Source organism: Panthera onca, chromosome C1, assembly GCF_046562875.1.
Source record: "Panthera onca isolate mPanOnc1 chromosome C1, mPanOnc1 haplotype 2, whole genome shotgun sequence".
NCBI lineage: Eukaryota > Metazoa > Chordata > Mammalia > Carnivora > Felidae > Panthera > Panthera onca.
Window position 1 is genome coordinate 116,988,111 of NC_138346.1, and position 26,538 is coordinate 117,014,648.

The window sequence follows — 26,538 nt, forward strand, 5'->3', positions numbered from 1 at the left end:
AAACAAGGGATTAGGTGGATTCCTTAATGAAAATCAGAACGCTATTAGAAAAACAGAATAAGAAAAATAAATGCTACAGTAATATTATTATAGGACTATCAACTACTAAGTTGTATTTTATGACAAGCACATAAGAAGAAATAACATTTTCAAGAACACATTAAAGCTGGGCACCTCCGTGGCTCAGTTGGTTGGGCGGCCAACTTCAGCTCAGGTCATGATCTCACAGCTGGTGATTTCGAGCCCCCCCATGCAGCTCTGTGCTGACAGCTCAGAGCCTGGAGCCTGCTTCAGATTCTGTCTCCCTTTCTCTCTGCCCCTCCCCTGCTCACATTCTTTCTCTCTTTTTCTCAAAAATAAATAAACTTTTTTTTTTTTTTAAAGAATACATTAAGGAGACAAGGAGAAATAGTCTGGAGGAATACTTTAAGGTGATAGTCCTTCGTCCCCATTCCTCTGTGTTCGTGTTCTTTTCCCTGAGTACTACATGCACTCTCAAATTGCCAACGCCATATATCCACCTGAATATTAAAAGCTTCTCAAATTTGACTCAGAACTCTAGATCACTTTTCAGTGCCCCAAAACCCATACCTCCTCCCAATAGTCATCCTAATTAATAGCACCAAATGTTCAAATAAAAAACTTAGGGGTTTTGCTTTTAACTAATCTTATTCCTCACCAAAATCTATCACTTTTACCTCCAAAATCTAATCCTAATTCCAACATATTTAACCATCACCATTATCATTGTACTCCAATCCAACAGGTCTAGACTACCAGTGGTTCTCACACTTTAGCAACCATCAGAATCAGCCAGATGACCTGTTAACACTGATTAGTGGGGCCTGGAATTTTCATTTTTGATTGATTCTCAGGTAATACTGACGCTGCTCATCTGAGACCAGACTTTAGTAATCACTGCTCTACTTCACAACACTGCTATATAGCCTAGTAGTTGGTTTTCTTGCTTCTACTATGGACAACCTAGAATCTGGATCCACTAAGCAACCAGAGTAATTTTTTTTTTTTTTTTTTTTTTTTTTTTTTTTGGTAAGGAGCAGCAGGCAGAAGTTTATTACAGATCAGAAAGTATGAATAGTATGAAGCCTTTCTTTACAGAGAGGGGGCAATTACAATGCCCCCAGAGTAATCGTTAAGGCTAATGAGGTCATGTGTGCAGATCCTTGCCTAAAACAATCCAAGAGTTCCCAAAACACCCAGAACAAACTCTCAAGCCAATCAAACTCCTTTTCACTTTCCCAGCCATATTGGGGCTTTCTACTCGGCTAGCATTTTACACTCTCCTGCTTCAGAAATTACGCATATGTTGTACCCATTCTGTGGAAATAGCCTTCAAATTGGACAAGCTTTTCTAATAATTCTCATCATGACCATATCGCAGGTTTTGAGGATTTGCACCAGCATTAACGGTTAATTACTAGGTATCAAAATCCGCTTCAATCTTCTCATGAATGAAAAAAAAAGAGCAGGTGCTCGTGAATCAGGGATACCGAGTCAACGAATTTGTCGGAACCAAAAAGTTATCCTTTTTAGTTCACAACTCTAAAGCACATGATGGAAAGACTGAAGTACCACCACCGTTTCACCAATCGGGAACACCAACCAGATGGTTGCACCTTTGTTAACGTGACAACTTCCTTACCCGGAATAATTAAGTTAATGAAAACAAACACAGCATTTCTCAACGTTAACGACTTAGCAACGCACACGTTCAACTCTACGCAGCAAAGCCAAGCCAGTTTCAAGGGCAGTCCTCTACAAACCACATAATACCACTTCCCATTATGTTCTTCTACCCAAGTACACAGGAACTATTCTATCACCTAACTAAAAAGGAAAAGGAACGGTCACTTGTGCTTCACAAAAGAATTCAGTGTACTAGAAGAAAAACCACAAAGGCAAACTAGGAACCATAATAGAGAAAACGAACAGCTTCTTTCCCCGAGAAGGTGGGTGGCTCTGAAAAGAGCCTTTGGAGTCAAGCGGCCGGCGACCCGTGCGAGCGCCGTGTCCCGGCAGGGACTCACTTGGAGCTGGTGTACTTGGTGACGGCCTTGGTGCCCTCGGACACGGCGTGCTTGGCCAGCTCGCCGGGCAGCAGCAGGCGCACGGCCGTCTGGATCTCCCGGGACGTGATGGTCGAGCGCTTGTTGTAGTGCGCCAGGCGGGAGGCCTCGCCGGCGATGCGCTCGAAGATGTCGTTGACGAACGAGTTCATGATGCCCATGGCCTTGGACGAGATGCCGGTGTCGGGGTGCACCTGCTTGAGCACCTTGTACACGTAGATGGAGTAACTCTCCTTGCGGCTGCGCTTGCGCTTCTTGCCGTCCTTCTTCTGGGCTTTGGTGACCGCCTTCTTCGAGCCCTTCTTGGGCGCGGGGGCGGACTTTGCCGGCTCGGGCATAGCGGCGAGCACGAGGCACGGACGCCGACCACCGGGAACGCAAACCCCACCGTAGGGCCGAGGCTACCGGAAGCGACTCGGCACTTAAAGAGGCCCCACGCAAATTAAGGTCCTGGTTACGCTGCGTCGTGATTCGCGAGTTTTCGGCCGCGCTCCTGCGAGGGGGACGAGATTATGTAAATGAGCGGATTCTGGCCGAGCCGGCCTATTGGTCGTCAGAACAAAGATCTGCCTTAGCCAATCAAAGTGCTCCGTAGACAATCCGGGTTCTGCCTATAAAAGGCTGAAGCGGCCGCGTTTGCGGCGACTTACTCGGTCGTCAAGCGGGAGGTGGTCGCGGTGAGGGTCGCCGTCATGTCTGGCCGTGGCAAGCAAGGAGGCAAGGCCCGCGCCAAGGCTAAGTCGCGTTCGTCCCGCGCCGGCCTGCAGTTCCCGGTGGGACGAGTGCACCGCCTGCTGCGCAAGGGCAACTACGCCGAGCGGGTGGGGGCCGGCGCGCCGGTCTACATGGCGGCGGTGCTGGAGTATCTGACGGCGGAAATCCTGGAGCTGGCGGGGAACGCGGCCCGCGACAACAAGAAGACGCGCATCATCCCCCGCCACCTGCAGCTGGCCATCCGCAACGACGAGGAACTGAACAAGCTGTTGGGCAAAGTCACCATCGCCCAGGGCGGCGTGCTGCCCAACATCCAGGCCGTGTTGCTCCCCAAGAAGACGGAGAGCCACCACAAGGCAAAGGGCAAGTGAGGCCGGCGTCCTGGAAGCTCAGCCAGCCCTGGTGGCGAAGGGGTACGTGTGAAATCAAAGGCTCTTTTAAGAGCCACCCACCCTTTCAAATAAAGAGTTGTTCACAGTAGCGACTCTTCTCCGTTCCACTATTGGCCGGTAGTCGCCGAGCCGCTCCTGGCCTCTCAAATCCTGCGCCTCAACCATCTCTCGTAGATCTTACTTAGAACTTGAAGGCAGCGAGAGGAGCCAGAGCCCGTTGGGCGCAGCCACGGTCGACTGCGCTAGAAGTAGTACTGTTGGGTGGCCCCCGGGCTCCTCCCTCGGGAGTGGGTGCCAAGTACGCGACTCCCGGGCTCGCGAGGCCTTTACCCAACACACGTGCACCCCCCAGTCGGCAGGGGAGCTGGCAGCTTGCGGGAGTGTGGCGGCCCTGACCTTGGCTTAGCTGATCCGGCTGTCTCAAGTAAAAGTGAGGGGGCCGCCTTCGCAGCGGAGGGACAGGTCCCCGCTTGGGTTCCCGGAGGCGGGATCTTGCGCTCGGGAGGCGAGGGGGTGGGGTGAGACCGACAACTTTCCCATCCGAGAAGTACTGACGAGGCGGGAAAAGAAGATCCATCACACCAACGAGGGGTCTCTTAGAAAGGGACAAGGCGCTTTGGGGGGCGGGGAGCAAACGGAAGAGTGAGGTGGAGTTGGGGAGCCCGCGAGGGAAGGAAGAGGGTACTGCGCGGCAAAGGGGTAAAAGGGGTCAGGGAGGAAGATTCGGACAGAGTTGAGCTCAAAAATGAGCCCCCCGCCCTCCTCCCTCCTCCCTCCTCCCTCCTCCCTCCTCCCTCCTCCCTCCTCCCTCCTCCCTCCTCCCTCCTCCCTCCCCCCTCCCCCCTCCCCCCTCCCCCCTCCCCCCTCCCCCCTCCCCGCCCGCCGAAAAGGGGAAAAACAAGGTAGGAGAAAGACTTGGCGAACTGGAAAGTAGAAAGCGAGGAGGGTGGGCGGGGTAGGGAGGATTCTGCCCAGGCCAATGAGTGATGCCAGGGCGGGTGACGTCACAGCCAATGGACAGCCAGCGCGGGACTTTCAATTATCGCCCCGCCCGATCGGAAGAAGACGGTGCCTATAAAGAGTGAGGCGGCGGGCCGAGGTCCCGTTACTCTCGCTGCCGCTGCGCTGGTGAGTTGGTGTTTTGGTTCGCTATGGCCCGTACAAAGCAGACCGCCCGCAAGTCGACCGGCGGCAAGGCCCCGCGGAAGCAGCTGGCCACCAAGGCGGCCCGCAAGAGCGCGCCCGCCACGGGCGGCGTGAAGAAGCCGCACCGCTACCGGCCGGGCACCGTGGCCCTGCGGGAGATCCGGCGCTACCAGAAGTCCACCGAGCTGCTGATCCGCAAGCTGCCGTTCCAGCGGCTGGTGCGCGAGATCGCGCAGGACTTCAAGACGGACCTGCGCTTCCAGAGCTCGGCCGTGATGGCGCTGCAGGAGGCGAGCGAGGCCTACTTGGTGGGGCTGTTCGAGGACACGAACCTGTGCGCTATCCACGCCAAGCGCGTCACTATCATGCCCAAGGACATCCAGCTGGCTCGCCGCATCCGCGGGGAGCGGGCTTAAAGCGCGCGCTCGGCTCGAGGTTCCATCCCATCCAAAGGCTCTTTTCAGAGCCACCCACGACGGCACCTGAAAGAAGCTGTGCCACTCGTCTTCGCTCTCTCCCGGCCGACGCTCTCATATTCTACCACCTCCCCTGTACAAAGCAGACACCCCCCCCCCCCCCCACCCCACCCCGCGCGCGGATGAGGCACCAGAGCCGGGTAAAGCTGAGGGTCTCCTGGCAGGTAGCTCGTGGGGCCACGCGCCGAGTCCAGGGGCGTCCCGTCCTGTTTGTTGGCTCCCTTTTCGGGTGCGGCCAGGACCCCCACTTCGGCTTCTGTGGGGCGGGCATGCGTGCTCTCTTCCTGGGGTGTCCTTACGTGCCCCACGGTGACCCCGGGTTGTAAGCTGTCGGGACAGGAGACGAGGGGCCTTGGGCTCCAGGACCGGCCAAGACGACGAAGAGTCCCTAGGGAGCGGTCCGGACTCGGCTGGCCGGGCTTCTTCCCCAGCGGGAGCCGTGCTCCCGCGGCCTCCACACCCCCGCCGGAAGTGGCCCCCAGAGGCGCGGCGCTCCGGCTGGTGGGAGGGGGCAAATCCGCCACCCGCCACCTTGGTACCGCCAGGTTTCTGCTAGGTCGTTGTCGGGATTCCCAAACCCCGCCTGCACGTCGGGTGTCGGTAACGCCCAGGTTGCCCCGGGCAGCGGGACACTTAGCGGGTGCCATTCATCCCCTTCAGAGGTCTCGCGCTCTGCACTTTCTCACCCCGCCTTTCTCCCCCCGCCCCGCCCCGCCCTTTGTTTTGAATGCCAAGGAACCTTAAGGAAGAAGGTAGGATTGGGCAGCTCCGGGCAGGAACACACAGGACAAAGAGGGTCTGGCTTGTGTGGCCCAGCATTCAGCTCTGACAGTCCTATGGGTTTCGCTAAAACAGCGGCGGTGGGAAGATGGACCGGGATTCAAAGGCCTCCTCAACACGACACCACTCCCCGGGAGCTACGACTGGTCGGTATCCTTCCCTGCTCACGTCCACAGCAGGAGACTCGCGATTCTTCCAGGAGGACAACCTCACATGCAGAGACATTTGAGGAGTTTTGTGCAGGTACTTGAGTTATCCAGCGCGGGGGCGCTCAGTAGTTCAAGCTCTCGGGCGGCTGGAACCAAGGGAAGGCAGAGCACGCCCTGCTCCCTTCCCCTCCTTGCCCACGTCTGTCTGCCCCAGCATCTGTGCGGGCGGAGGCTTGAGTTTCTCTCCGAGGGGCCACTCTTATTACACCAGATGAAATGGAAGTCTTCACGCCTCTCGGGGTCTTAGAAATGAGTCTGTTTACCTAGAAGAGTGGGGCAGGACCTTGGGAAGCTGGCATTACACGAGCAAGAACTCAAACACTAGCAGCTATGTGCGTCTCAGATGACACCTCTTATCCTTGATCGTCGTTTATGTACACCCGGAAGAGACCAGAGTTGGTGGTTTCGTTCACACAGAGATTGGTGAAAATTCACTGAGGGGAACAGAAACAGGCAGAGATAACTTCTGAAAACTTTTGCCCTTTGCAAGGAGTGTGGGGAGGAAAGAAAGAGAGAGAGGAAGGAAGGAAGAAAACTTTTTCTGCTCCTGCCAGAGGGTCCCCAGTTTTCAGCCCCAGACTTAGAGATTTTCAGAATAGGCCCTGTGACCGGCTGAATTGTCTCTCCTCCTCCCCCCCCTCCCCCACCCCCCCCCCCCCCCCCCCCCCAGCAATTCCTGTGTTGAAGCTCTAACTCCTAGTACCTCAGAAGGTGACTGTATTTGGAGATAGGGCCTTTGAAGAGGCATTTAAGTTAAAATGTCATTAGGATGTGCTCTCATCCTATATGAGTAGTGTCTTTTTTATAAGAGATCAGGACACAGTTAGCACAGAGAGACGACCATAAGAGGACACAGTGAGAAGGCAGCCACCTGCAGGCTAAGGAGAGGCCTCAGAGGAAACCAAACCTGATGACATCTTGATCTTGGACTTCTTAACAAAAAAAAAAATTTTTTTTGTAAGTTTTTATTTATTTATTTTGAGAGAGAGAGAGAGCACCAGGGGCGGGGGTACAGAGAGAGAATCCCTAGCAGGCTCCATACAGCGCAGAGTCCAACGCGGGTCTCCAACCCACAAACGGTGAGATTATGACCTGAGCCAAAGTCTGGCACTTAACCAACTGAGCCACCCAGGTGCCCCTTGATCTTGGACTTCTAGCCTCTAGAGCTGGGAGCTGGGTAAATTTCTGTTGTTTAAGCCAGGCAGTCTGGTATCTTGTGAGGGCAGCCCTAGGAAATCAATACAGGCCCCATGGTCTCTGCCCGGTCAGGCCCCATGGGCCTCATTCCCTACTCAGACCAACAGTACGTGATGGGATCCCCTGTGACTTAGTTACAAGCAGAAGTAGCAGTGACTTGGAGCTCTGCAGGGATGACCCCTTTGCAGCCCGCGTCTCTTGTCCGTTGAAATTTGTTCCCAAAAGTGCAGCCTGAAGTCTTCAAAGGGAGAATTACGTTCCAGAGTGGCAGAGCCCTTAGTGGCTCAGCAGACCCCTGATTTCCATGCCAGAGCCCTTCCTCCTCAGGATCCCATGCCTCAAACTGATACTACATCAGCTTCAACCAACCTAAAATACCAAAGATGCCCAAGACCTGCCCGTGGCCCTGAGATTTGAGAACAGCCTGCGGGCATCTGCCGTGGCTAAGGCAGTTCAGGGGTTCCTGGCTTAGTGGGAATGGCTATGATCTGCCTTCACCCCTCTCCTCGCGTTTCTACCCACGTGTGCTCCTCCCACCACAACAAGTGGAGCGCTCGCTCCCCAAATCCACGATTGCAGGGTGTGGAAGGAAAATAGGAAAGCAGAGGAGGAAGAGCACGGGGGAGTTAGGACCTGGCCCCTCACTGGTGCGGGACAGTGGTGGCCTTCCCTGGGTGGTCTTAACTGGTTTCCTGTCAAAGGTGAGCCCCTCAGAGGATGGACCTCGTCTGCATCACTAATCTGCCTTTCAGCGCTTCTACACAACAGCACGTCTGGGTCTTGACAGTCAAAGAGTGCTCCACTCAGCCTGACCGACTGACAGCCTGACATAATGAAAGGGCTTTCTGGGGTACAATCTGAGGCTCTCAGGGGTGGCTTGGGCAGCATCTCGGGCCCAGGAGTGGCTGCACAGACCCTGGAACCTGTGATGTTGCTTACAGATGTCAGTCCTTTCTGTCCTGTGTTAGCCTCAATATCACACTGTTTTACTTTAGCAGCCAAAGCACCTCTAGCCTCAACAAGTCTCCCTGTCTGAACCCCAAAGGGAACTTTAGTGGCATTGTTTATACCCAGTCAGGAATAGAATAAAATCCATGTTCCTGTGACTGTAAAAGCCTACCCTCCTAGCAATCTTTCAAATCTTTCTGTTTGTTAGGAGAACAGCACAACCTGGGGACATCAATAGAAGAGAACAATTTATTTTTATTTTTTTTTTAAGTTTTTTTAAACGTTTACTTATATGAGAGAGAGAGAGATTGCAAGCGGGGCAGGGGGAGAGAGGAGAGGGGGACAGAATGTGAAGCAGGCTCCAGGCTCTGAGCTGTCAGCACAGATTTAAATCTGCCTTAGGGTAGTGGGGGACGGGTATGTGTGCATGGGTAGAGGTAAACGATGAGGTATGGCCCTGTTGACATTACCCTTTGCTTCCTTGGAAGAGGAGTTGGCCTCTGGGTTCACACCCTCTCCTGGTCCTCCTTATCCTTCTGCACCTCCATCTCATGTCCTCCTCTATCTCTGCCAGGCCCATCAATATTCCTGGCCTTGGCTTTGTTTTCCCCTGCAACTCAAGTGAGATCATGGATTCCCTGCCTGCCATATCTCTGCCTCCCTCAAGTGCTCCCGAGTTGGTATCTCCTGCTGAGCCCACCATCCTGAGCTCCACACCAACATTTCTAACTGCCTGGTGGCCAGGTCCTTCTGGATAGGTGCTTCTAACTCCGCATATTTCCAAAAGTGCATCATCTTGCTTCCCAAAGCTATTTTTCTCCTTCCATGTTCCCCATCTTACTGAAAGATACCTTCATCCCCCGGTCTGTTTAGGGCTAAGTTCCTTCTTCTTCCCCTCTGTCCAAATTTCATGAGTCACCAAATGTTATGACATCTACTTTCTGACTTTCAGTTCCATCACTCTTTCTGTATCCATCCATGGTCCCTTCGTTAACTGAGGCCCCACCCACCCTGATCTGGAAGATTAAGTGTCCACGCTAGACTCTCTGCCCTACCACTAGGCTTCCTGTCTGTGTGAGAGCTGTCTCTTTTAAAGAACATTTTTTTTTGAGCCTGTCACTCTCATGCTTTAATTTTTTCCACCTCCTTCCTGTTCCCTTCAGGTTAAAATCCCCCTTCTTCTGCATAGTAGTTCAGAGCAATGGAGGTTAATAACTAGTAGGGACTCTGCAGTTAGACAAACCCCAATTTGATGGGCTTGCCCCTATAACAGGTATGTGACTTTAGCAAGTAAATCTCTATAGGCCCCACATGTCCCATTTGTAAAAGGGACAATAGCACCTTGCTAATAGTGTTTTGGGAAATATTAAAAGTGATATTTCCTATAAAGGACCCAGCACCGTGTCTGGTTCAGAACAAACATTCAGTTAATTGTAGGTACGCTGTTAACCGTGATTAAATGGAAAAGATCCCAGGAAGAAGAAATAGACCTCTAGTTGGTGGTGTTTCTCAGAGCCTCCCTGGCTTTCTGGTGCTCTGCCAGCCAAACAAGTGGGTTCTAGCCCCATAGAACATCTGCAGTCCCCAAGTATACGATGTCTTCACACATTCCATTTCTTCTGTCTAGAATTTTTCTGTCCTCCCCCTTTTTGTAGCCCCAAAGAACCCCCACTCGTTCTTTAAGACCCAGCCTTATGTAGCCTCCCCTCCCCCTTCTCTTCTTCGTCCTCACCTCTTTGGGCCCTCGTCTTTGCCTCTCCCTCTTACACCCCTTCCTTACACCCCTTCCTATACTGTACCCTCAACATGAGGCCAGCAGCATTCCTCAGGGGGAAGATCATCTGTTTTCTCTCTCTTTGGTCCCTGTGGCATTAGCACCCACACAGTGCCTGGCGTGCCACACGTGGTCAGGCAACGCTTGGCGAGGGGCCTGCTTCATCTGCCCTTTGACTCTTGCCTTATATGAGAGAATTGGGAACAAGAGGCTCTAGCTTTTAAGGTCCTTGCAGTCACAGATCAAGAGCAGGTCTGAACTGGATCTCCGCAAAGAACCTCCAGGGTCCTTGCGGGGGGTGTCCTGGAACATGGGAGCAGGAAACTGCCCACGGGCAGGGTGTCTGGAAAAACTGTTCCTGTGATAGTAACTGAGAAGAGTTCACTGAGATACTCCCCTAATCTCTTCCTCAAAGCAGATGATCTGGAGCAGAATGTCTGTCTTTATTTCCCCAAGACATCAGATTCAGCCCTGCTGATAGGATTTGTTTGAGATGTGATAGGAGAATGGGGGTGATCAGTGCAGAGAGAGTAGTGTACATAGCAGAAGTGGGTAGAGGAAGAAGGATGGCAGAGAAGGGATAGAAAATGAAGTCCAAGGTCCTTGCTGCTACCAACTGGGGCAGAGGCCTGAGTCCTTTGTGGTAGGACCAGGACTCCTACCCCTAACCAGGGAAAGTCTCCAGAGAGAAAAGACTGGGATCTCCATTTCCTCATGTGTAAAGCAGGATCATAATTGTACCCACTTCAGGAATGTTACAAGGATGAAAAGAGACCGTACAGTCCATACAAAATGCTTGGGACAGAGCCTTACATGTGGTCATTAATCAGTATTAATGATATCATTAACATTGACAATGTAAATATTAGTGGCATTAATGTGAATTGATGTAAGTCCAAGTTACAACCATGTCATAAAACATGAAATTGATGAATAATTTTAAATACATGATGAGCTTCTAGACTGTGTGGCCCAGGCAGTAATAATATCCAGGTTCCTAGATGGCTGATGGCTCATGTTTCACTCACCTCTCCTCTCATTCCATTTCACAATAACCCTGGGAGGCAAGAAGGGATTTTTTTTTTTTTAAAATTCCTGTTGAATAGTTGATGAAACATAACCTGGTGAAGGAAACACACCTGGAAATATGGGTCACCCAGCCAGAAAATAGCCTTGAACCTGAGTCTTGTATTTTGCTTTTCTTTTTGTAGTAGATTCAATTCTTCAGAAGAAAAAAGCAATACGTGCGATAATTACATACAGAGAGATACAATATCACTGTATCAGTAGCTCTGATTTCTGCTGACTTCAAGCCACAGTAAGATACAATTTTACAATACTACCTATTGCATATTCACACTCATCTAAAAATCAAAACCAGTTGTACAAAAGGATTTCCCCCCATCACGGGATGCACCCTGATATTTTCAATCTTATTCTGCTTCATTAATAAAAGATACTGGCTCCCATTTTCTTTTTTAATTTTTTTTTTTAACATTTATTTATTGTTGAGAGACAGAGAGAGATGGAGTGTGAGCAGGGAAGGGGCAGAGAGAGAGGGAGACACAGAATCTGAAGCAAGTTCCAGGCTCTGGGCTGTCAGCACAGAGCCCAATGTGGGGCTCAAACTCACGAACCATGAGATCATGACTGGAGCTGAAGTCAGACACTTAACCGACTGAGCCACCCAAGTGCCCCACTGGTTCCCATTTTCTAAATTGACTTTACCACCTGCTAATGGGTTATAACCTGCAACTGAAAACCACTTGCGATAGGGAAAATTACGAAGAACAAAGTAAAATCCCCACTCAGATGAAAAATTGTTCTTTTGTTGAGCAGGAGTCCCAGCACCTCTCAGACCTGGAAGCATGTGTATGCGCTTACAGAAATGGGAATCCGTTCTTCAGACCGCATAAGAGTACATGCACTAGAATGGAAGGCATGCTCTGGTAGGTGGCAGAAAAGGTGCAGATGAGTTCTCCGGAAGTTCAGAAGGAAAGGTCACTTCTAACCGCGGGTATCAGGGAACGCTTCCTGTAGGAGAACTCGGGCTGAGGTAGGGAGTCTAACCCAGGCAGGGGAAGCAGAAATAGGGAGAACTGTGCATGGTGGCTGGTCCACGGGGTGGGGCCAAGGCCAGGAATGGGAAATGACTTTTCAGTGGTGGGGACTTTGAGGCCAGCTTAATGGGAGTCTTTTTGGGGAGTCAGCGTGCCAAAGTAGGGGGGAGGTGCAGATTTTATTCTGTAAACAGTGTAGGAGAAAGGCTTACAAAAGAGGAAGCAAAATATTTAACATATGTAGAGATGCTCAGAAATATTAGTGATAAGAGAAAAGCAAATTAAAGCAATAGAAGATGTCACTCTACTCTGGATGCTCTGGGAAATATTGGAAAGTTGGATAACGCCAAGGCTTAGCAAGGATGGAGGGCCTAGATGGTCGGTGCCCTGCCGGTGGGGTACGGACAGATGAGGGCAGCCATTCTGAAAAGCAGCCTGGTGGCCAATTAAGGACACACATGCTAGAAACCAACAATTCTGTTTCTGGATATTTATTTGAAAAGTCTCACACAGGTCTATGAGGACACATGACAAGGATGATGGGACGTTAGAAACAATATGGGCATTCGTACTGGGAGAGTGGATGGAGAAAGTGCGGTGGATTCGCTCCATGGAGGACTGCAGCAGGAGGAAACACATAGGAAGGACACATAGGAAGGACAGACCTTTGGGGCTCAGTTGGTTGAGTGTCCAACTCTTGATTTCAGCTCAGATCATGATCCCTGCGTTGTGAGACCGAGTCTTGCATCGGGCTCCACACCCAGTGTGGAGTCTGCTTTAGATTCTCTCTCTGTCCCTCTGCTCCTCTCCCCTGCTCACACACTCTCTTCTTTCTCTAATTAAAAAAGGAAAAGGGACAGATCTTAAAAACATAGTTCTAAGGGAAATAAGATAATACATGGAATTTGATTTATGGGGTGCCTGAGTGGCTCAGTCGGTTAAGCATCCGACTTTGGCTCGGGTCATTATCTCATGGTTCAATGGTTCAAGCCCTGTGTTGGGCTCTGTGCTGACAGCTCAGAGCCTGGAGCCTGCTTCGGATTCTGTGTCTCCCTCTTTCTCTGCCCCTCCCCCATTCATGCTGTGTCTTTCAAAAATAAATAAAACACTAAAAAAATAATAAAAATAAATGGAATTTGACTTAAAACAATACTATTTATGTAAATTAAAAATACATTAGGGGCACCTGGGTGGCTCCATTGGTTAAGCAGCTGGCTCTTGATTTCCTCTCAGGTCAGGATCTCATGATTTGTGAATTCGAGCTCTGCGTTGACAATGCAGATGCCTGCTTGGAATTCTCTCTCCCTCTTTCTCTGCCCCTCCCACCTCCCAAATTAATAAATAAACTTAAAAAAATACATTAATATATTTTGCAGTCATACATAGAAACAAAAAGAAACTTTAAACAGTAGTTTTCTCTGTGGAGTGAAGGGATGTTCAGGAAATGAGGATAAAAGAGAACAAGGGAGGGAAAGTTTTGATATTTTTGAATGTAGAAGATTGCCTGGGCCTGGATGGGGGAACGGACAGAAGGAGGTTGTTGTGGCAAAAAGTAATCAAAGATATCTCGAGACCGTCCTGCCTGAGTGACTATTGGAGGATCCTGCCATCTTCATAGGAACAGGCAGCCGGGGGCAGGGGTGGGGGGGTGCTGCTGAGGGGTTCACGTCAAGCCACACTGGGTCAGAGCTGTCACCAGGCAGTGGCAAGTGGCTGTGTCCTTCAGGCAGCTGGGAATGTAGATCTGGAGGTAGGTCTAGAGACCCAGCTGGATTCTCTCATCTGCCCTTAGGAGCTAGAGAAACACTTGGGAGTTCCTGGGAAGAGCTTCCAAAGAGATGGCCCGAAGGACAGGCCTCTTAGGAACATCTATACCAATGAGGGATCTGGTAGGAAATGGAAGCTGGCATAAAGTTTTGTCTCGAAACCAGAGGAAAAATATAATGAGAAAATTAGACCAGATGAGGTCCTTTCCATCATCCACATGGAATGGTTTCATTAAATGAATATGGCAAATGTATTCAAAGATCCTCATATTATTTGCGATTTGAAAATTTTAAACAAATATTTTAGTGAGATTCAGGAGCACCAGGATGTATCAGAGAATCTAAGTTATTCAAGCAGCTTAAACATCAGTTTCTTGCTTTGAAAAATAAAGGTATTATTGACTTTGTGGGGTTGTTCTGAAGATTTGAAATGGTACATAGTAGGTATTCAATAGATGGGAACTATTATGCATTCTTTTATTTAAAAATTCAAATCAGGGGCGCCTGGGTGGCTCAGTCGGTTAAGCATCTGACTTCATCTCAGGTCATGATCTCAAGACTCATGAGTTTGAGCCCCACGTCGGGCTCTGTGTGGACAGCTCGGAGCCTGGAGCCTGTTTCGGATTGTGTGTCTCCCACTCTCTGCTCCTCCCCCACTCACACTCTTTCTCTCCTTCAAAAATAAACATTAAAAAAAAAATTTTTTTTTAATTCAAATCAAAGAGAAGTATCTCAATTTAATCCAAATGCCCACTTCAAATTTAAGGGAACCAGGGGCTTCTGTGCCTCTTGTCCTCACCATCTCTTTTTCCGATCTTCCCCAGTCCTGCTGCCACCATTCTTGGCCAGTGTCTCCATAGCTTACAACAGCCTCCTAACTGGTTTCAGTTTCTCATTCTCTGCTCCCTGCAATCCAGCTTGCACCCAAGAGTTCACCCTCAACTTGCTCAGAATCAACACAGATCTGCAAGCTTTATTCCATTGGGTCTAATCTCTGTCTGGTCTCAAGGTTCTCTAAGAGTCAGCTCTTTAGGGTATGCTTAGCTGTGGTATTGTGATGTATAATAAAAAATATATATTTGGTCTTTGTCCCAATTAATCTCTCTCTTTCATTCTATATTCTATATATATATATATATACTTCTGTATCAATCTGCCTCATTTTTATTAAAGGATGCACAGTTTTTCATTTAATGGATGTTTCTTTAAGGGTATTTATTTTTTTTTAGAGAGCGCACCAGCAGGGGAGAGGGGCAGAAAGAGAGTGAGAGAGAGTATCCCAAGTAGGCTCCGCACTGATGAGGGGCTCGATCCCATAAACCGTGAGATCATGACCTGAGTGGAAATCAAGAGTCAGACACTTAACCGACTGAGCCACCCAGGTGCCCCCATTTAATGGATGCTTTTTAATTTATTTACTCAGATTCATGTTAATGGATATTTAGGTGTTTTCCGGATTTTTACCACTAGAAACACAACTGCAATTTATTATCCTTGTGCATATAACTTGGGGGTACATTTTTCAGTAATTTTGATGGCTATTGCTAAATTGTCTTCCAAAAGTTTTGGTACAACCGGCTTCGGACATCAGCAAACTTAAATTTGGCCAGGTTGTTATTTGGGTCTGACTCTCATAGTCCCTCTCGAACATCAGGATGAGAACAAAGTTAGATGCTTCCTGATCTTGCAAACTTTCTTTCTTAAAGTAGCAGGTCCTCTCCAGCCGACCAGGGCTAAACTGTGAGCTTATGAGTAAGTTTTCCTCCGCCAGGTTTTGATTTTGGGTTTCTGTTTCTTTCGTTGAGAATCTTTTTCCTTTCTGCTCTTTCTTTGCTACTTTGTTTTTGTGTCTAATGTTTGAGACATTATTACTATATTTGGTCTTATTGCATTGTGAAGCAGTGGAAAATGAAGGATGTCAACAGGATGTCCTCCTCGGCCCTTTCTCACCCCATTCCAGGCGGGTCCTTGGCTCTGTAGGCTCAGAAATTTCATTTTCTTGTTAGCCTGGGTAGGTGGGCTCTGAGGACCTAGATCCCACTGACAAGACTCTCAAGGGACAAATGCATAAACCCTAATAATAATTGTTATTAATAGGTAGTAGCATTTATTGAGTCAAAGTGCTGCTTTATAAATATGAATACATGTTATCCACATAAAACCCTCACACAGTAGGTGTTCTTTTCCTTTTAAATGCTACTGAGAAAGAAAATGAGCTTCAGAGATTAAGGGATTTCCCACGGTTTCACTGTTAGTAAATGGTGAAGTTCAGATCCTACCCTGAATTGTCTGGCTCTGGAAATCATGCTCTTAATCTCCAACAAGAAACATGATTCGTTCCTTAGCTCCCTGCAGGCAATTCTATACCAAAAGCCAAACTACGGCCAAGAAGTTGGGGAAGAGCATGGAGACAGATGAGCTCAGTGGCTGCCATTACTCAGCCAGGATACTGTCTCACTGTAAAGGCTGCCTTGTTGCAGGAACTGGATATGCTCACTAGAGTCAGGTTACCACCTGCCCTGGAGGGTACCTGGATGGTCCCAACCCCACGGTTGTGTCTCCTCCCACCCCCCTTGTTTCCAATCTGCCTCCAATCAGCCCTCTTCCGTAATATAGTTGTGGTAAGAAATTACTTTGCCATAATCATGGCTTCCTACTCTACTACCAGACAAGCAATCCCAGAGGTCACTGAACAGAAAGCCTCATAGGCCCAATGAAGACAAATATATCAAACCACACAGACAATTGAAACTAACAGATAAAACAAGAAGGAGGGGGAAAGTGATGGAGGAGGTTAACACGCTTAGAAGAGGGTGCAGTGATGGTGGAAACACCACTTGGCGTCCAACCCTGGACTTACACAATCTTCTGTCGTGCCTCTGTCTGCAGCACCAGTCTTCTGTACTGGGGCTACACTTAAAAGGTTGACAGCTGAGGACAGGCAAGGAGGCTTACCGGATGGAAGGTGCCTGAAGCTAATTTATGCTCCCAAGATCAGTGAGATAAGGGGCAAGTACGCCTGGCCATAGTTGTGATTCACCAATAACCTATAGAATAGCTATGGATTTCTCTGTGTGTATGCATGCAGGGGACACATTGGGCCATATCAGGAATTACCAACAGATGGCTGATTTAAGGTTTGAATACTGGGTACCTCATGTACCTCATGAATATTCAACATGGTGTGTATTATTAGGTCTTTCTACTCATTCCTATATCTATGTTTACCACACATGCTCTACTTAAGTTATGTATTTAGTGAAAGATAAAATGGGAACAAGGATCACTATCAAAATCACTGTAAAGAAGGTGCGTCATTAATAGGTAAAGGATGATATATTAGAGAAACTTAAGAAAAAAACATCCATTGGTTACAAAATTCAATATTAAAAATGCAAACCAATAATATTTAGGAAAACAAGCTGACTAGTTTTCGTTCATATATCTTCTATGTTTGCCTCAGATGCTTTGAAGAAATAAGCTGTTTTACTTTTTTCCTCCTGTAATATTTTGTACTACAGAAAATTTGCTAGGCTCATTCACCTAGTGTTTTTCTTTTCCCCTTCAAAGAAAGCAAAATGTAACATTTTGGGAAACAATTTAATTAGGGCCATATCTACTCAGATTTAAATACTTTAGTTTCATTTAAAGAAACTATGTTATGTAGACCAATGGTTCTCAAACTGGGTATCATAATCACCTGAAGGATTTGTTAAAACACAAATTGCTAGATCTTACCCCCTAGAATTTTTCACTGAATAGATCTGGGGTGGATCCAAGATTTTGCATTTCTAACAAGAAAAAGACACACCTGAATGAACTGTTTCTTGAAGACTTGCTTCCATGATGTTATAGTTTGATCAGCTTTTGTAGAAGCTGACATCTGTATTTTTGCAATGTTTTCACTGAAAGACAGTTGTCTTCCCACATCCTTGACTCAAACTGTCCCTTGAATATAGCATTGAAAAAAAAGCACACTCAGCAGATAATACGCCAAACTTGCTTTTAGAAACTGCAGTAGTGATCTCATCTGTTCTAATAACCTGGATTTCTCTTGATTTTAAATGCTCTTGCACCTTTTGAAGTGAGAATTCAGACTACAAAACATCGTCCATTGTGAAGAGGGCCCTTCAGCCATCTAGCCCACACCCTCTTGTAGAGGTAGGAAGTGAAACCCAAAATAGAGAATTGAGACTCAACACCACGGGGGGGGGGGGGGGGCAAAGGCCACCTCTAGATTGCAAACCATTGGGCTGCCCCCTCTCCCACTTCTCCGAAGCAAATGTCGTGAGCTGGATAGTTAGTTCTTACCTTCCGCAGCCCAGCCCACCGATCACAATACAGCGCACCCAAAAGCAAACAGAAAACATTGCTTAGATCTGGAGTACAAGACCTTTTAAAATGAATCAAAAAATGGAGCAAGCACATGAAAGGCAGTTTTTAGTGAACGACTTGGGTTATTTTCTAACGTTTATTCATTTTTGAGACAGAGCATGAACGGGGGAGGGGCAGAGAGAGAAGGAGACACAGAATCTGAAACAGGCTCCAGGCTCCGAGCTGTCAGCACAGAGCTCGATGCGGGGCTTGAACTCACAGACCGCGAGATCACGATGTGAGCCGAAGTCGGCCGCCCAACCGACTGAGCCACCCAGGCGCCCCACGACTTGGGTTTTCAGGGCTGTTAACACTTCACGAATGCCTACCTCTCACGAACTTCCCAAAACCTGACTCTAGCCCAACTCCCAAAAACAAAGTTACCAAAGTTCTACCCGAGCGTCCAGCTCTTCCGAAGACCAGATGGTTGGCCCTAAAAAGGGCCGTTGGCAGGATGGATGCAGAAATGAAGCGGCATCTTAGCCTCCGAAACCATACAGGGTGCGTCCCTGTCGCTTCAGGGCATACACTACGTCCATAGCCGTGACCGTCTTGCGCTTGGCGTGCTCAGTGTAGGTGACTGCATCCCGAATGACGTTTTCCAGGAAAACCTTCAGCACGCCCCGGGTCTCCTCGTAGATGAGACCGGAGATCCGCTTGACTCCTCCACGCCGGGCAAGGCGCCGAATTGCCGGCTTCGTGATCCCTTGGATGTTGTCTCTCAAAACTTTGCGGTGGCGCTTGGCACCCCCCTTGCCCAAACCTTTGCCGCCCTTTCCTCTCCCCGACATAGCGAGAATCAAGCTGGAGACACAACCTTCGGTGAGAGTAGGGCGGCTTTACCCCCTAATATAACAGAGCACCGGACCAGATTGAGAACAGAAGGCGAGAGGCGGGAAGCCCGCCCTAAATTGTCCCCGCCCGCTCCGCATTGCGTCATTTCTTCTCTGTTAATTTCCTACCCGTTCTTCCGCCCGCTGCACCGCTCCCTCTAATGGCAAGTGGACTCTTAGTTTAAAAAAAAATCTCCCGGCCATAGTCCTTGGGAGAATACAGATCCATCCAACGTGAGGCGTCCGGATGCCGCAGCCGTTTTCGCTTCTCCCTCCATTTGTGGATTCCCCCAGGGTGTAAAATTTAGGCTAAGGGGAAAGGTCTTTCTGGAGTGAGAAGACCAGAGAAAGACCAAATGGAGTCCAGAGACGGGAAGAAGAGGGCGCCAGCGCCTGGTCTGATCCCGACTAGAGGGTCACAGGCTTGTGAGGCATGGTTACATAAAACAGCAACAAAAGCAGTTCCGATCATTTGGCGCACCTGGAAGGTGATGTCAAGAGCAGCCGCTCCTGGGCTGTATGTGGAGGGGGGAAGAGGGAGATCGCCTTAATTTCGGAGTCTAGTCTGTTTTGTTGATATGGGGCATGGAATTTCACCTCACCCAGGTCAGATCCTAGGAGAATTGGTCTTAGAATATTTGCAAGCCTTCTCAAGGAAGTCAGTGAGTGCAACGTACTGTCATTCAAAGCTCTGGCGAAAGAAGCAATATATACAGAAAGAAGACTCCGTTTCCACAGATCCTCTGAAATCAACCCTTGCTTTCAGCCAGAAATCAGTGACCCAACTGTGTGCCCCTTGAGGAGCCAGCAAAGTTGGATGAATTGGTTTTCTCAAGGGGAAATCTTTTTGAAAGTCCTTACCAGAAACTGCCCTATGAAATTGACAGGGGTCCTTTACTGAAAGCATGTTCCTTACTTTACCAGGGCCTTCTTTTGGAGAATCTATCAGAAGATGTGGTTTCTGCATCAGAAAGAATTGTCCTTTTTTTTTTTCTAAAGGATGTTTATTATCTAAGAAATGTTTGTTTATTTATTTATTTATTTATTTATTTATTTTCAGTTTATTTTGAGAGAGGGAGTGCACAAGCGCCAGCGGTGCACGGGCAGAGAGAGGGAGAGAGAGAATCCCAGGCGGGCTTAGCATTGTCAGCGCAGAGCTGGAAGGGGTATTCCATCTCATCAATCTGGAGATCATGACCTGAGCCAAGATGACTGAGCCACCCAGGCGCCCCTATCTTAGGAAATCTTATATATATGCCCCTTTTTAGCTCTCTTCTGGCTCCAACTACCTTCTATATGCTAATGAGTCCCAGTACTGTATCTTTATCAGACTTCTAGGCCCAAGGCATATAGATCCTCCTGGTTGTTCTTTAGTCATTTTAAACTCAGAAATCTCAAAATGATTAAACTTCAAAGCTCGAAGGTGTGACTGTGATGGGGACTGAGGGAATTCATTTTCCTTCTTCCCCAGCCATACACTTTGTTCTCTGCTCATTGAATGGGTTCACCAGGCATCGCTTGTCTAAACCAACACCCTGGGATTCACAATAGATGTTGGTTACAAAAATGAAAGGAATGTTGAGAAAGAAGATACATTTTTAAAATAGCCTTTTTTCTTTATTTTTTTACAGACAGGCTGTATATTAGTTGAGTTGTGAGCATTCAATTCTAATTTTCCCCATAAATCAAGGATAGCGTCATGCTAATATCTGCAGCCTGAACATTAAAAAGAAACAAAACAGGGGCGCCTGGGTGGCTCAGTGGGTTAACCATCCGACTTCGGCTCAGGTCATGATCCCGAGCATAGTTCCTGAGTTTGAGCCCGACATCAGGCTCTGTGCTGACAGCTCAGAGCCTGGAGCCTGCTTCAGATTCTGTATCTCCCTCTCTCTGCCCCTCCCTTGCTCATGCTCTGTCTTTCTCTCGAACATAAAATAAAACATTAAAAAAAATTTTTTTAATAAAAACAAAACAAGTCATTTCTGTTGAAAATAAATAAATATAACCTTTAAAATTCTTGCACTATGTAGCTTAAATCTCATGAGACTGGTTAATGGAATAAAAATACTTTTCATCTGTATAGCTTTAGAATACTGTGAACATTCCTTGAATCTACTGCATTCCATTGGGATGTGTTGCATTGGAAAAACCAGACATGGTATAAACTTCCTTCTCCCTCTTAGAGTCTGTGGCTGGACTAGGAATTAAGCTCATTGAAGACTGATCAAAAAGGAAAAAAAAGCATACGGATTTTAATATTTTTATGTGTACACAGGAGTCTTCAGAAGGAAAATGAAGACCTGAAAAGGCTGTGAGGCCCAGAAGGTTATACATACTTCTAAAAACAAGGAACAATAAAATCTGGGAATATGACCAGACAGAGGGGCTTGGGCTACAGACAGTAAGTTGTGGGACAGTGACTGGGAAATATATGGCAGAAACTAATGGTATCTTCTGAACCGCTTCAAACTGAAATCTGCTGTAGAGGAGGCAAAATTTACCTCTTCCCTCTTAGAGTTTTTGGCTGGGCCTGATGATTGACGGAAGACAGATTAACAGGAGAAAAGCATACAAACATATTTACTGTAAGTTTTACTTGACATGGGAGCTCTCATGAGGAAATGAAGATCCAAAGAAGCAGTTAGAGTTGACTGCTTGTGTATTGAATTGGACAGAGAGTAGTAAATCATGCAAATGTCACAAGGTGAAAGTGCTTTGGCTACGGCAGTTCATGGAGGAAAAAGAACGAGGAAGATCAGGGTTAGTTTAACAAGGTTGGTTTGTGCAGATTTCTCTTGGCTTCAACTCCCTGTCCTTGGTGAAAACAATGTTGTTTTCCTCCTGGCCTATGGAAGACCTCGTCCATGGGGGCAGTGGGGGGGGGGGGGTGGGGGGGTGGGGCGGGGGGGTGGGGCGGGAATCTCCTGTTTTCAGGAAGGAAATGGAGGTCAGAGAACTTCTCGCACCTGCTGTTTTTCAAGTGCCTTCAGCTCAAAATAATCATTATGCCAGAGTGACATAATTTAGGGGTGGCATATTCTGTCACTGATGGGGTTCGGGACATGCTGCCCCAAAACATGGCACATTAATATTGAATATTCTAAGTCAGAGAAATTTTGAGAAAAGGACATAAGCAGGAAGGTCACTCTGACCCTTCCCCAAAGCCCTCTTCCCTAAAACAGGTCATAAAAGCCTCTTGTGTCTTCTCTATATGATTAGAGGGATAGATAAGGAAGAAAGGAGCATCTTTATCTCTAAAGACAAAGGGACATACAGAAGAATCTTAACAGGCCTTGCTGCTTCCTCTGGTGTATTAAACTTATTTCACACTCTGTAACCTACTGTATTTCTACATGAGTGCCCACAGTTCATCACACCTAGCATAAAAATATTCAGGTCTGTTTCTTTAGGTCTTCATTTCCTTATGAAGTTTCCTGTGTCACATAAAACCTACGTTAAATAAAACTGTGTGCTCTTCTCCTGTTATTCTGTATTTGTTGGTTTGACTTTCAGACTCAGCCAGGGACCCTAAGAGGACTAAGGAAAACTTTTTCCTCCCCTATGCTACCCTTCACTGTATAGTATAAGCAGTAATATTAAGGTAAAAAGGGGAAGTGATTTTTTTTCATGTTTATTATTTTTTTTAATTTTTAAAAAATGTTTATATATTTTTGAGATAGAGACAGAGTATGAGCGGGGAGGGGCAGAGAGAGAGGGAGACACAGAATCAGAAGCAGGCTCCAGGCTCCAAGCTGTCAGCACAGTGCCCAACGAGGGGCTCAACTCATGGACAATGAGATCATGACCTGAGCCAAAAAGTCAGATGCTCAACGGACTGAGCCACCCAGGCGCCCCAAAAAAGTGTGGGGGGAGTTTTTATCCAATGAGCAAGATGTTGAAGGAATGAGTTTATCTCAGAATGGGATAAGGAAAGAAGCTCAAAATCCCGTGGCTTCTGAATTTGGTCCAGGGCTACTGACCTCTTAAGATGAAAGAAAATCATTTCACTCATATGTCGAATTTAAAAAACAAGCAAACGTACAAAGAGGGGCACCTGGGTGGCTCAGTCAGGTAAGCGCCGACTCTTGGTTTTAGCTCAGGTCATGATCTCACTGTTCATGGGTTTGAGCCTCAAACCAGGCTCCATGCTGCTGGTGTGGGGCCTGCTTGTGATTCTCCCTCTCCCTCTCTCTCTCTCTCTGCCCCTTGCCTGCTCTCATGCGCATGCGAGCACACACACACCACTCACTCTCTCTCTCTCAGAATAAACTTTAAAAAAAGAGGTACAAAGAGAAAAAAAAGAGACAAACCAAAAACAGACCCCTACCTATTTCCTGGAAATCAGAACATACTGTTGGTTTCCAGAGAGGAGGTGGGTGAGGGGTGGGTGATAGGTGAGAGGGATTGAGTACATTTGTCTTGATAAGCACTGAGTAATATATGGAATTGTTGAATCACTATATTGTGTACATGAAGCTAATATAACATTGTATGTTAAGTACACTGGACTTAAAATTAAAAACTAAAAATCAGGGGCGCCTGGGTGGCTCAGTCAGTTGAGCGTCTAACTTCTGCTCAGGTGGTGATCTGGCGGTTTGTGGGTTTGAGCTCTCTGCTGTCAGCCTGTCAGCACAGAGCCTGCTTTGATTCCTCTGTCCCCCTCTCTCTCTGCCCCTCCCCCACTTGTGCTTGCTTTCAAATTAAATAAATAAAATAAAATGAAAAATTTTTAAAAACATGAAAGGAAATCAGGCACATGGCCTACCCAACCCACAAACCAAAGATTCAGTCTCATCTTGGGGGTATTTGAACCCGTGGGGGTACTTGTAGTCGAAGACTAAACACAAACTGGCTTCCCAGAACATGTAGTTAAAATTTTTTTTAAATGTTTCTTTATTTTTGAGAGAGAAACAGAGCTCAAGCAGGGGAGGGGCAGAGAGAGAGGGAGACACAGAATCAGAAGCAGGTTCCAGGCTCTGAGCTGTGAGCACAGAGCCCGATGCGAGTCTGGAACTCAGGAACAGCGAGATCATGACCTGAGCTGAAGCTGGACACTTAACTGACTGAGCCACCCAGATGCCCCAGGAACGTGTATTTTAATTTAGTCCATTACTTTTGTACTAAAAACAAACACATGCACACACAAAACGTTATTATTTTTCTTTTACATGTTTATTTCCTGTGGCAAATTTTAGGCTTCTTATGCTATTTCCCCTCTCTCAGTACTACATAATGAAACTTCAGGGCTCAATCTGGAAACTGCAGATTCTTATTATTTCTAGTGAAAGAAACTTCAGAGGTATCAGTAGGAGAAAAAGAATCCCCATTTCCCCACAGCTACAGCAAAGCACGGGTTCTTCTGGCTCGTCAATTTACTTCTGATAGAGTAGTGTGTTGAGAACACTCACAGCAATCACCCCTTCAAGGTCCTTCTACCCAGACCTACCTTCTACTCTGACATGAGACAGATTAACAGAGAAAATAAAATTTAATTTGGTATGTACAGGGAAGTCATGCAGACCATCTATGATGGTAGCTCTCATCCTGAAGCAGGCCTTCCATCTAAATTCTCAGGGGCATCTGGGTGGCTCAGGCAGTTAAGCCTCCAGACTTCAGCTCAGGTCATGATCTCAGGGTTTGTGAGTTTGAGCCCCGCGTCAGGGAGAGCCTGCTTGGGGTTCTCTCTCTTTCTCTCTCTCTCTCTCTCTCTCTGCCCTGCCCCGCCCCCACCCTCTGCCACTTCTCCTTCTCCCTCTCAAAACTAAGCATTTTTTAAATTAAAAAAAAATTGTTTTAAATAAATTTTCAGGTAAACAGTTTTTCCTGAATCTGCTGGGTTTTGATCACTTTTTAACTTGAAATAATCTTCATGCCAAAGTGGCCCATCTTGGAGTGGTCTGCCTTTGGCATCTGTAAATAACAGATTGTTCTATTCTGAGAAATGCCAGAGGAAGAGGTTTGGAATTTTCTGATTCTCTGTATTATAAAGAGAAAATACACCCCATGACTATTGGATTCTATATGAATATACATTGTAGGGGAGCAAAATTTTGCTACCTCCAAATATGTTTCTTTGGTATGTGGATTATTTTAGGCCGATTATTTTTAAGAAGCAGAAGACTCAAGAAGTTTTTCTTTTTGCCTCCCTCCTAACTGCGTAAGAGAATTTAGATAGAGGACCTGCTCTAGGAGGGGAGCTATCACCATAGAGAACTACTGTATAATATGAACTAGGTGTTACAGATAGGGAAGAACTTAACAAAGTCTAGTTGCTAAAATCCCTTTCTATGCTCCATTGTTTCTCTCTGGCCCAGCAAACATTTGTTTACCAAACGTTTACTCATGTTCATCTTCTTGTAATGGTCTTCCTTCTGTTTGCAGTCCCAGACCTCAACCCCCTTGTTAGCTATCGATGGCACATAAGCCTGAACTGCCTGGGGGGCCTCACATTCTTCTATGATTTTCTCCTGTTAATCTGTCTCATGTCAATTTAATTCTTAGACCAGCCAAAAAACCTTGAGGGGTAGGGCAAAGTTTTTCCTCCCTAACAACAGCTTGAGAAACTTTTTCTTATTTAAATGAACACCAGGGCCAAGAGTACATAGATTGAAAAAGAACACTGCAAAGAAATGTTGACACTTGTGTAGGCTGCTTTGGGCTGTCATCCAAGACTCCCCCCCGCCCCCCCCCCTTGGTAGTTTCCTCTTCTGATGGGAATAGTTTAGTGGAGAAGTTTGAGAAACATTGAGTCATTTGATTGCATGATGGGAAAATTCTTCATTGCTTTAAGATGTACCCCAAGGCTGATGAAACTGGAAATCCACTATAATTCCATTATTTTCCTTTAGAATATTATGCAGGCCTTGTTACTTGTCCAGGACAAGCCATAATTTCTCTGAGACTCAGTTTCCTTATCTGTAAAATGAGGAAAGTAACATCTACTTTACAGAGTTGGGATTAAATGAAGTAGTGTATGCAGAAGAATTTTTAAATACCAAGTAGTGCTCTCTCTGTTAGTCGTTATCACAAACTGGCCACAGGAAGGGGTAACAGTTGTTCATATCAGTTAACACTTTTGCAAGACATCTTAGGTCTCCCTAGAGCAGATTGTGCTGCTGATGGGAACTCTTGTAGATACAAAGTTTCTAAGTTATTTAGTGTTCAGAAAATCGCCTCAAAATCACTTGCCCCTAGCAGGAAGATGGTAATTCATATTGACACCATAAAGTAAGTTTTAAACTTCTTGGGCTTGATTTTGTTCACAGGTGTGAGTTACTAAAGGTTTGGATGCAAGGCTTTTTCAATAGAATAAACATACGATTAAAATTTTTATATTAAGTATTCACCAATTTAAGCATTGGTAACCTTACATCACTTGTTTCATGACATGCAGTTTTCCAAGCAATGCTACAAAGCATATGAAACAACTGAAAAGCAGAGGATCTTCGATTTCTCTATAGAGTATAAAAAAGATGAAACCTTCAGGTGAAACTTTTAGATGAAACTACTTAATTGAAGGAAACCTGTTAGTAACTCCGTAATCAACAAGTAATTTGTTTACTTTGAAACTTTATTTTAGTTTTTAATCTGACCGACCAGCAAATTGACTATTTAGAAACTATTCACCATTATAAAGGAGAAAATAACGTTTCTCGTTTTATATTCCCTGATTTAGGCGCGTTTCGTCTCTTGGACCTAATTGGCCATTGAGGGGAGGGAGGCGCGTTCCAAGGTGAAAAGGTTAAAGAAAGGGGGAAGGCTCAAGGCTCTTCTACACTGCAA

The 26,538-nt window shown here is 46.9% G+C and overlaps 4 protein-coding genes across 4 annotated transcripts; 2 read left to right on the top strand and 2 right to left on the bottom strand.

Moving 5' to 3' along the window:
• Window positions 1–1,971: 1,971 nt before the first annotated feature.
• Window positions 1,972–2,541, bottom strand: LOC132675111 (histone H2B type 2-E). The gene has a single exon (XM_060627544.3). It carries the CDS (start codon window positions 2,423–2,425, stop codon window positions 2,045–2,047), a length of 381 nt encoding a protein of 126 aa, XP_060483527.1. The 5' UTR covers window positions 2,426–2,541; the 3' UTR covers window positions 1,972–2,044.
• Window positions 2,542–2,658: 117 nt separating this feature from the next.
• On the top strand, window positions 2,659–3,281 carry LOC132675110 (histone H2A type 2-A). Its single transcript, XM_060627543.3, has one exon. The coding sequence runs from the start codon at window positions 2,780–2,782 to the stop codon at window positions 3,170–3,172; it is 393 nt and encodes a 130-aa protein (XP_060483526.1). The 5' UTR covers window positions 2,659–2,779; the 3' UTR covers window positions 3,173–3,281.
• An 813-nt stretch (window positions 3,282–4,094) lies between these two features.
• Window positions 4,095–4,909, top strand: LOC144617190 (histone H3). Its single transcript, XM_081796399.1, has one exon. It carries the CDS (start codon window positions 4,345–4,347, stop codon window positions 4,753–4,755), a length of 411 nt encoding a protein of 136 aa, XP_081652525.1. The 5' UTR covers window positions 4,095–4,344; the 3' UTR covers window positions 4,756–4,909.
• Window positions 4,910–18,006: 13,097 nt separating this feature from the next.
• Window positions 18,007–18,796, bottom strand: H4C14 (H4 clustered histone 14). The gene has a single exon (XM_060622330.3). The coding sequence runs from the start codon at window positions 18,712–18,714 to the stop codon at window positions 18,403–18,405; it is 312 nt and encodes a 103-aa protein (XP_060478313.1). The 5' UTR covers window positions 18,715–18,796; the 3' UTR covers window positions 18,007–18,402.
• Window positions 18,797–26,538: the final 7,742 nt, after the last annotated feature.